This window comes from Nematolebias whitei, chromosome 17 (genome assembly GCF_014905685.2).
Source record: "Nematolebias whitei isolate Nwh7 chromosome 17, NemWhi1, whole genome shotgun sequence".
NCBI lineage: Eukaryota > Metazoa > Chordata > Actinopteri > Cyprinodontiformes > Rivulidae > Nematolebias > Nematolebias whitei.
Window position 1 is genome coordinate 28,566,189 of NC_056514.1, and position 11,084 is coordinate 28,577,272.

The window sequence follows — 11,084 nt, forward strand, 5'->3', positions numbered from 1 at the left end:
TTTGTTAAAAAAGAAACGTTTCGCCCCTCGTCCAAGAGGCTTCGTCACCATTAGTGAAAAGGCCAGACTTCAGGGGTATCTGAGGCAGGCTTGAAACACAAGAGTCAGGGTGGCTTCTGGGTAATACCAGATGGCTAGGCCTCAGACTGACGAAGCCTCTTGGACGAGGGGCGAAACGTTTCTTTTTTAACAAAAAAAACGAAGTCCAGATGACATGATTCAACCTTTTTTGTTGTCACACCAAATAGTTGGAAAGCTAGTCTGACTTGTTTATTACAAGTAATCTCATGTAAGCAGATGACATTTCTCTGCATCTTAATTGTTTAAAATGTGAAACGATGTATTTTGTACGAGGGTTAGCACAGGGCTGGATGTACTTCAGATTTAATGACCGAGTTACACTGACAGAAGCGCAAATAAACCGAGGTGGTGGTTATTCAAGAATCTTTTACTTTTCGGGTTAAAATTTTGACTTTGGGTGGCTTTCCCGTTGACTTTTCTCAACTTGAACTTGGAAAATCTGACTTTCAAGTTCATAAGATGCACCAATTAATCCCCAAAATGTCCTTAGTTCCTGAAAACAGTATCTATGGTCACAACACACTTTAGGTTACAACTGAATACTTCTGCTTGACTGGACCCTCACTGTACTTGTGGTGCCTGGATGTTGGAGAAAACATTTTGCTTTCAGGAAGACTAGAACAAATTAACCCTATAAATGACTTGTGCACTTTGTTAGGGTCACATGTCATTATAATGGCTTTTCTGTGTGGAAGACTGAAATATTACTATATTTCTTCATCTAATGCTATATTTAAACTTGTGAACCAATTTGTGTTCAGCTCCTTGATTACAAGGGCTAGTGTTACAAGGTTGTAAGAATTGGGGGCTCGTCCGGGATGAAGGTTGTATCAATTGGGGGCTTGTCTGGGATTGTGGTGTAACAATTAGAGTCTTGTCCGAAACCAAGGTTGTAACACTAGAAAGAAATGTTTTTTTCATTTTATTCATAGGCTTTAATTTATGGAATAAGGCAAAAAATGACTAGACTGAATGGCAGGTGTATTTTATGCATTCTGTAATGGAGTTTATTATTGTGAAAACCTCAAATAAAATTTTACAGGTTTCCATAATTCTAGAGTTGTGATGAATGCATCACTGCTGAACTGTATGACCAGACTCATTGTTTGCTGTTCTTATTGGATTTAAGTTTTCTAGCAGCTTTCACTTTGACTCCCTGACATTTACCAAAGTAAAACCTGCCGTTTGCTCTCAGGTGGGAGATCGCGTTATCTCAATGAACCGTTGCGAGATGTGGCAGGAACTTGTCGTCGTACCCGTCAAGCGCACCTACCCCATGCCTGAAGAAATGAGTTTTGAGGAAGCTGCCGCGCTCCCCACAAACTACATGACGGCGTACATGATGCTGTTCGAGATGGCCAACCTCCGGCCGGGGAAAAGTGTTCTCATTCACATGGCTGCAGGTAAGAAACAGACTGAAAACATTTATTCTTACTTTTCGACCTAATCTCTAATGTTATTTAAAGATTATAAGGAAAGAAAATTCTTATAAGTAATATTAATAATGTGAATCAGAGACGTCTATGGTATTGTGGCACAGAAAATATGTCACTCAATGAAATAATTGTTCAGCATTAGGAGCATTTCCTTCAGTCTGCAAGCTGAAAATAGAGGAGTCACCTTTAGTTCAGGTCAGTATAATCAGTCCTCTGAATTCAGCTGCATTTCTGTGGTAAAAACTATCCGGCAGAAGACACGGGTCAGCTGTGTGTACTTTGGTCTCATAACATTTTATTCATGAAATGTCAAACTGGATCCTTATCAAACCTGGTTGCTTTGGCAACGCTTGGCATTTCAAACTTTTTTCCACCAAAAGGTTGCAGATGTCTGGGAGTTCAAAGCAAGACCTCACTAATAATAGTAGCAGTAATCACTGCTGTATCTTTAACTTATTAACCTTTGCAAATTATGCACAGTAACATGATTCAAAATTGTTTTGGGGGGACAAAATCCACAATTGGATGAATTATTCCAAAGACCCCATTTGTTTGTGAGAAAAATGTTTGGTACAAGGAGGGTTTTAAGGTGTTTGTTGGAATAACTTAGACAAGGGGTATTCAACTGGCGGCCAGTGGACCACAACCGGCCCACAGGTATGCTTAGTCTGGCTTTCGGACGAGCTCCTTTAAAATAAAACATTTTTTAAACTAATATTTCTTTAAATGTGAATTGGCAAATATTTCTATCAGAGAGGCAATCTTGTCATATAAATGATCCATGACAGGACTATACAACTCGATCCACCTGTCAATGACTTCATTTAAATAAACTTAGATTTTGAGTCGTAATTTAATCTATATTATAACTGCTAGTTGTCCGGCCCCTGAGCTGTTGGCTTTCAGCAACTGTGACCCCCTGAGCAGTTTTGAATAGCCCTGGTGCAGATAACGATATTAAATATAGGAAAAACTATTGGTTAAAAAATATCCTGAGTAGATAGATAGTAGATAGTCTGAATAGAGGGGCCACAAGTCATCTTAGCTTTAGTGCTAACAGTGGATAAATAAATGTTGCATTAACTTGGCAAATTTGTTTAGTTTTTTTTTTATTTATAGTGTTTCACATTTATTTGATCATTTGTTTATTCATCCATACAGGCACGGATGAATGAGTTCTCCAGATTAAGATTCAAACCAGCACAAATTAAACAATTTTATAAATGAAGCTAAAACGTTGTCAATACCAGTTACAGTAGTCCCTCGCTACTTGGCGGTTCGTTTTTCGCGGACTTGCTACTTTGCGGTTTTTCAAAGTAAGATTGTGCATGACACGCTGGCTGATTGATGGATGAGCTGCACGATTGAATACTAAAATAAACTAGTACAAACCGGATTCCAAAAAAGTTGGGACACTAAACAAATTGTGAATAAAAACTGAATGCAATGATGTGGAGATGGCAAATGTCAATATTTTATTCGTAATATAACATAGATGACAGATCAAAAGTTTAATCTGAGTAAATGTAACATCTTAAAGGAAAAATATGTTGATTCAAAATTTCACAGTGTCAACAATTCCCCAAAAAGTTGGGACAAGTAGCAATAAGTGGCTGGACAAAGGAAATTGAGCATATAACAAACAGCTGGAAGACCAATTAACACTAATTAGGTCAATTGAAAACATGATTGGATATAAAAAGAGCTTCTCAGAGTGTCAGTGTCTCTCAGAAGCCAAGATGGTAAGAGGATAACCAATTCCACCATTGTTGCGCAGAAAGATAGTGCAGCAATACCAGAATGGTGTTACCCAGCGTAAAATAGCAAAGACTTTTAAGTTATCATCATCAACCGTGCATAACATCATCAAAAGATTCAGAGAAACTGGAACAATCGCTGTGCGTAAGGGTCAAGGCTGTAAAACTCTACTGGATGCTCGTGATCTCCGGGCCCTTAAATGTCACTGCACCTCAAACAGGAATGCCACTGTCAAGGAAATAACAGAATGGGCTCAGGAATACTTCCAGAAAGCATTGTCAGTGAACACAATCCACCGTGCCATTCGCCGTTGCCAGCTGAAACTCTACAGTGCGAAGAGGAAGCCATTTCTAAGGAAGCTCCACAAGCTCAGACGTTTGCACTGGGCCAGGGGTCATTTAAAATGGAGTGTGGCAAAATGGAAGACTGTTCTGTGGTCAGATGAGTCAAGATTTGAAGTTTTTTATGGAACACTGGGACGCCATGTCATACGGACCAGAGAGGACAAGGACTTGAGAAACTGGTCTCCTCTGTCCCCAGACGTCTGTTGAGTGTTGTAAGAATAAGGGGGGATGCCACACAGTGGTAAAAATGGACTTGTCACAACTTTTTTGGGATTTGTTGACGCCATGAAATTTGGAAATGACAGATTTGTCCCTTAAAATGATACATTCTCTCAGTTTAAACTTTTGATCTGTGATTTGTGTTCTATTCTGAATAAAATATTAGATGTTGGCACCTCCACATCATTGCATTCAGTTTTTATTCACAATTTGTTTAGTGTCCCAACTTTTTTGGAATCCGGTTTGTACTTACTTGTACTACTGTTCCTACTTTGGGTTTTTTTCACTTATTGTGGGGCTTCAGGGTACGGATCCCCCGCGATAAACGAGGGACTACTGTATTTATGGTTCTTTTTAAGAAAACTTTTAAGAAAAGCATTTTTTTTTTCTGCCTTCCATATTGAACTCTAGACGCTTGCTTTTTCTGTTTGCAATAAATGCAAAACACATGAAAAGCTTCACTAAAATTATAAATTAGACAGATTGCCAAACAGGATGTAGCATAGCTAAAAGCTTGCTAACATTTGTTAATGTTTGCTAACGTTTAGCTTCAATGCAGCTTTGTTTCTTTGCAGTTATAAAACTCTCCCATTGTAAATAAAATAAGTTTAACTTGAATGATAACTCCAGTCATTTATAATATTAACTAAATTCATCATTAATGACAAAAAAAAAATTCAAAGAACTTATATTTTCTACATTGGTTATTTAAATCTGATAATTACATCATACGGATTACATTAACTTGTCACGCATGCAGTATATCAAAACTTTTATATACTTAAATCAGTCATTTACTTATGTTTAGTGAATTTAGCGTGAAATATACAGAACGGTTGAAATACCCCTCAGAATCAGAGCACATCGGTCAGTTTTTGTCAGAATCACAGCCTCCACAGTCACAGTTTTGACCTTCATCGCCGCCCCCTCAAAGACCATTCGTCAGCTCTGAGTGGGTCGATGCTCATCAGCTGACTTGTATAAATCAACCATAAGAGGCCAGGGTCAAACAAAAAGAGAAGTGACAACTGGTGAACCTCCACGCCCACATCTTCTTTTGAATGATATAAGATGGTGGATCAACAGGATGTTGTATTCTTCAACGTGAGTTCACAAAGCTCACAAAGAGCTGCCTTCTGGTAAACTTGCTGTGGTGACCCAGTTGAGTTGCAGTGCAGAAAATACTCTATTCAAATGATGTGGTGAAAACGTGCCAACAACACTTAGTCAGCTAATCTGTTCAATTGGCAGGGTGTGTTCAAAACTGCATCCCTTAGATCGTTTCATGATCAAAGTGCTGGTTGTTTCGAAGCACACGGAGGTTGTAGAGTAGAACATGTGCTGTTGGTCTCATCTGTCGGCGCTGCTGTGTGCACATCTGTAGGTGGTGTGGGCATTGCTGCAACCCAGCTGTGCCAGACTGTGCAGGATGTCACCGTGTTTGGCACTGCTTCAGCTTCCAAACACGAGATCATCAGCCAAGGCGGGGTAACTCACCCCATTGACTACCGGACCAAAGACTATGTGACCGAAATACGCAAAATCAGCCCAAACGGTAAAAACAAAAATACTTTTTTTTTTTTTTAACTTAAATAACTCCTCCTGATGTTTATTCTTGTCTTACTGATAACCTTTTTCTCTCTGTAGGAGTTGATATTGTCCTGGATCCACTTGGTGGTTCTGACACCCAAAAAGGCTTTAGTTTGCTAAAACCTTTGGGGATGCTAATAGCTTTTGGTAAGGCCCAACTTTTGGAAATATTCTTTAAAAACTGCATCATTTCCATGTACTTGTGTTTTAGTTTGAGCTTGTTTAGATTAAACAATCTCGTGATGTTTTTTTTTCATTCTGAGTAATGAAACAAAAGTTACAAGCCAAAAAATGCCATTTATCTAAAATACTAATCTATCCTCCTGGTGGCATTTTGCTCATCATAAAAGACGACAAGCTATGATTGTATGGGAACCGTTTTGTTATTTAATGTGCAAGCCACAAGCAGAATTTATTATTGTTAATCTCGTAATTTGACACAGCTCATGTCTTGTTTTAAAGAATGAAAGTGAGCAATGGGAGTTTCAGCATCAGTGAGACACTAAACGTTGCTACAACACTGTAAAATCCTTCCCAGTAGTTTATTAAACCCATTTTGTTCTGGTGCTTGTCATTTCAGGTGCGGCTAACTGTGTCACGGGTCAGAAGAAGAACCTGTTGGCCATGGCGAAGACCTGGTACCACCAGCTTTCTCTCAACTCCCTGAAACTGATGCAGAACAACAAGGCCATCTCCGGCTTCCATCTAGGCTACATCACCGATGAGGAGCTCTTTGACAGGACTCTCTTTAAGCTGCTGGAGCTCTACAAGCAGGGGAAGATCAAGCCACGCATCGACTCCTGCTACCACTTTGAGGAGGTCAGCGTGATTTCATCAACTTATAGTAGCATCATGTAGGATTTGTGAGAAGCTGAGAGGTCAAGAGGGAAAACTTTAAACATTGTTAGGGGAGAAGAAGGGTCAACAATTTAACCAAACTCTTCAATTTATCACAAGAACGGAATACCCAGAGCAGAAGGACTGATGATGAACAACTCAAAAACACAATTCAGTGCTTTTATTTACTGTGAGCAATAATTCAGGACGAAACAGGAACCCCGAGGAGCAAGGAGATGGGTCAGGTCCAGAGTTCTGCACAGAGGGTTACTCAGAATCTGCAGGTGCCTTGCTAGTAGATGGATGGTAAGATGTTTGGTTCCAAAGTCCTGTACAATCATGAGAAGATCCAGTATACTCAGGAGGGTGTGTGGTTGGAGGGTGAGGAGAACAGCTGAAGAGCACACAGGTAAGGTTTCCAGAAGTTCACCAAGAGATCCACATAATCAGGTAAGTCTCAGGAGGTTCACTGGAAAGATCATAGGCAAAAGATAAGTAATCACAAGACTTAGAGATTCACAAAGGGCTAGGAGCACAAACCATAGGCAGGGTAATGCTTCAGCGTCGGAAGGAAGTCATCAGGTGCCTTGAATACACCTGGAGCCTCATCAGGACACATTGCTTGCAGGTGTGGTAGTATGACTACTTTTAGTTTATGTTCTTTGTTTAAAACGGGTCTCTCTTGTAAATGAGTCCTCGTAACTCAATGAGACTAACCTGTATAAATAAAGGTTGAATGAATGAATGAATGGCACCCTCTGGTGACCAAAGACAGACATGGAACAGGAACTCCCACAATCTTTTTTTTTTTATCTTTATTTTAGCAAATGGCAAGTATACAACAAACAATCGAATGGAGTATACAGAAGAACACAACACTTACATGAACAAATAACCAGGGGTGTTAATTAGACAAATATTTGTGAAGATCTTCAGCTAGAAATTGTCCTGAGGGTCTTTTTATTGGTAGTCTTTTATTAATTTAACATATAGAGTCCCACATCCTTAATAAAATGAAGAAAATGTGGCGTTTTGTTAATAAATTTACATTTATGAATGTTAAATTTGGCCAAAAGAATGAGCAAGTTTATTATTTACAAAAAACAAACATTTACTATCCTTTCTAGGGAATCTAGAAAAACAAAGTAAAACATTTTCCCAATGTAAAGAAAAATCCCTTAAAACATGGTTATTAATAAACCTGCTAAACTCCTTCCAAAACCTGCGGAACTCCCACAATCTTTGCCCTGTTCTGTTCTCTGTTTAGATCTCTCCAAATACCGAGTTTAAATGTCACCCCTCAGTGAAATATTGTTTATCAAACAAGTTTTAAATGAGTTGGACATGTTTTTATTATCATTGTTATTATTGCAGTACTGAAAGCTGCACAAATTTAAGGTGCAGTAATTAAAGCTTGTTTTGAGTTTGCTGAATGTATATCCTAATTTTTTAACAGTGTAATAACTAACAACGTTTAGTTTAAGCTGTCCCCTTACAAATACTGGACATTTATTTTTATTAAAGCCATCAAACTTAGAGTTTCATGAGCTATTTTGTATCTGGTAGCTTTTTGGTGGCTGTCTTCAAAATTCCCACCAAAACACTTAAGACATGCATTGTCCTGTCAAAATATTTTTATTATCATTATCAAAAAATATCTACATTTATCATGCTGAACATTAGCTGAAATAGATTAAAAATAAAGTAAAAAGTAAAATATCTTTCCTATAAATCTGTCAGGACAATTTAAAGTTAGCATAGCATAAAACAAAAACAAAACTTTTGCTTAATTAGTTTTTTCTATGAACAAATCATCAGCTAATAAAAACTTTGTTTTTGTAACAATTAGAAAAATGTTTTGTTGTATTTGATAAGATATAAAGGCAAATTTAAGCAAAGCCAACCTGAATGGTTTCCTTATGTCCAATTTTTATGCTAAGCTAAGCTAAACGGTGCAGCTAAACACTAACAGTAGCTAGTTTCTTGTATAAATATGAGAACTGGGTCGATCTGGGCTCCAAAATCTTTAAAAAATGTTTGTAAATCCATATAATGTAAATTGTATTTCTTTAAAAGCAAAACACTTTGTTTTATTTGCGCTTGAACACTTAAAATATTCAGACATGGGACAAAATCAGAGTAAGTCGTCAACTTGACAAAAACTCTCTCCTGTAAATTAAACATTACTTTTGTATGTGTTTGTTTTTCATTGTTTATGTGAAACTACAGAACAGAAGTCCAGTTGCTTTCAATTTTTATTTTAATTTGCCATGTCCTGGATGACTGGATTAATCTACAGGAATAGATGATGCTGTCATTAGAGTTGGACCTTATCAATACTAACGTGATGGGATCGATACAGATTGGCATCTTGTTCAGATTATACGTAAAACAGACTATAACTACAAATCAATGCTTCTGTTAAGATTTAGTCTTTTTACTTGTAATGTCTGGATTTTAGGCTTTTCATATTTAGTTAACATTGCCAATTTTAGACTTAGCTCATATTTTTCTAGTAGAAAATAAAATATTGGCATGTTTAAATGGAATTAAAAGTAGATATATAACCAAGCTGACATGAGGAGATTAGGTCAGCAAAATCATTTATAGTAACATTTTTTGACGGCTATATTGTTGCAGTTTAAGCTCTTATGCCACCTAAATGGTTTTGGCTTAGCCTTGACAATATTTTAAAAAAAGACCAAAGATTGCAAACAAGCTGATTTTATTTTTATTTTTTCTTGTTCAAAATCCATTTTTCTTCCCTCAATAATTATTTTTCCAAAAAGAAGCCTAAAAGCAAAGGATGTTTTAAAGATGCACTAAAGATTTGTTGAAATTTCTACTAATGGTGCTCTATTTTTGTTTAAGAAAAGAACGATGATCTCGTATTATGAAGATATTCTTTGTGTCATTTGACAGCAGGCTTTTAACGTGTGTGTATATATATTTATATATATTATATGAATTGTATTTTTAATTTTTTGCAGAGCTTTAAAAGGTGATGTGTTATTTTACGAGATCAAAACCCATCATTTGAACTTCATTCTTTTGTATGTTTCCAGGTGGCTGAAGCCATGAAGCGCATGCATGAACGCCAAAACATCGGGAAAATCATCCTCCTACCTGAACCCAAGAAGAGTGAAGAACAAACAAAGTCCAGCGCAGATGCCGCAGAAGGTGTGGAAAAAAATGAAGCAGCCGTCAGCGAGAAGAAAGACGAGGCCGTAGAGGAAGTTAAAGCAGAGAAGGATTGAGTAAGAGGGCTTATTCAAATTATGTTATCAACACTTGGGTCAAATTGAGTCAACAGGAGAGTAAAAAGAAGCAAGATGTCATAAATTCTGTGATTTATGTCAGTATTCAACTGTTTTGTTGTGCAATATGTCAATAGTGCCATGTCTTGTTGGGAACACTTCTTTTTCAAATAAAGATTCACTTTTTCAAAAAACTTTATTTGTGGATAATTTTATATTTAACCCTGCTTCTGTAATGACACCAAGAATGGTGCAGTTTAACTTTGATGAATAAGTTTATTAATAAAATTAAGTATATTTCATTATGCAGTCTTAACAAAACTCTTAGTCTCAAAAATACTGTTTATCTGCCAGAATGTGAGAAAATAAACTGTTCAAGATACCATAGAAATCACAATAATATATAAATTAATAACTGCGATTAAACTGTGTTCTTACAGTATTCTTGGGTTTAAAGCTTATTGCAAAGTCATGAAGACCGGTCAAAAATTAAATTTATAAAGTAACAAAACAAAATCTGGAATATTCCTCTTACACTGATGCTTTTTTTGTCATTAAATTTCAAATTTATGAGCGGCTGCCAACTACCAGATATGTTCGTTTACCTACCCAAACAGCCGAAGTGACTGAAGTGACCCGGGATCATGCAGTCAGACGGTTTTGTTTTTATTGTTGTATAAGGTGTTTACGCTATGTGTGTCCTTTTCTAATATGAAGTCCTTGATGTAACAATCACTTTAAATTAGAGATTAACTTTAGGGATGCACAATATTATCGGCATTAGTATCGGTATTGGCCAATATTAGCGATAAAGTTAAATATCGGACATTGGCCATTCCATCAGAATAACTCACCAATATAAAAGGTGCTGTATGTAAAAAGGCATAAAATGTAACATTTAATTTGACATTAAACATAATCTAAGTTGAAGTGTTGCATCATTTTCAGCTCCCTTTTTGGGGATCTACATAGCAGGCCAAATTGACAAAGACCATCAAGAATAATGTATTTTAATTCCACAGCAGAGAAAGATATGTAGTAGAGCTGTCATTTCTAATCCAATCCTGGAGCCCGGCCCAATCCAGATTAGGGCCGGGCCGTAATGATGTGCTTAATGTGTGGGCCTAGCAGGTGTAGGGCTTTTGATTGCATCAGTGGACACGAACAACTGACGATCTAATTATATGGCAACATGATTTGCCATACACTCAACAGCTGCACGCAGCCATTTGACCGCACACTGACCGGCCTTGAAAGAGGTAAAAAAAAAAAAAGGTCAGTTAAAGTAAAAAAAGACGTTCAAACAAATGAGACAGCTTTGTTCTTTCCTTTAGAAGGTGGTGGTGTAATTTTAAAAAGATTCAGCTGCACTCACAGCGGACGCATGCGGCCGACGACCCAAACAGGTGAGATCACAAAATATCCGACATGTCAGAGCAGGGTCCATGTCTGAATAATGCAGAGTGCAGGTAGAAGCAGGAATTTAATGCGCTTTGACGGCCATGAAAGGACAAACACCCCCTCAGCTCCGATCTTCTGCCCTCTTAATCAGCCGTGCGTCC

The 11,084-nt window shown here is 37.4% G+C and overlaps 1 protein-coding gene across 1 annotated transcript in view; it reads left to right on the forward strand.

The window, feature by feature from the left end:
• The window catches only part of LOC119423657 (synaptic vesicle membrane protein VAT-1 homolog), a 23,588-nt gene extending 14,015 nt beyond the window's left edge, over positions 1 to 9,573 (forward strand). Inside the window, exons 2-6 of the mRNA XM_037691061.1 lie at positions 1,277 to 1,484; positions 5,223 to 5,393; positions 5,486 to 5,575; positions 6,009 to 6,247; positions 9,331 to 9,573. Of these exons, the coding sequence (XP_037546989.1) occupies positions 1,277 to 1,484; positions 5,223 to 5,393; positions 5,486 to 5,575; positions 6,009 to 6,247; positions 9,331 to 9,522 (900 nt within the window). The 3' untranslated portion in view covers positions 9,523 to 9,573. The remainder of the gene's footprint in view (positions 1 to 1,276; positions 1,485 to 5,222; positions 5,394 to 5,485; positions 5,576 to 6,008; positions 6,248 to 9,330) is intronic.
• Positions 9,574 to 11,084: the final 1,511 nt, after the last annotated feature.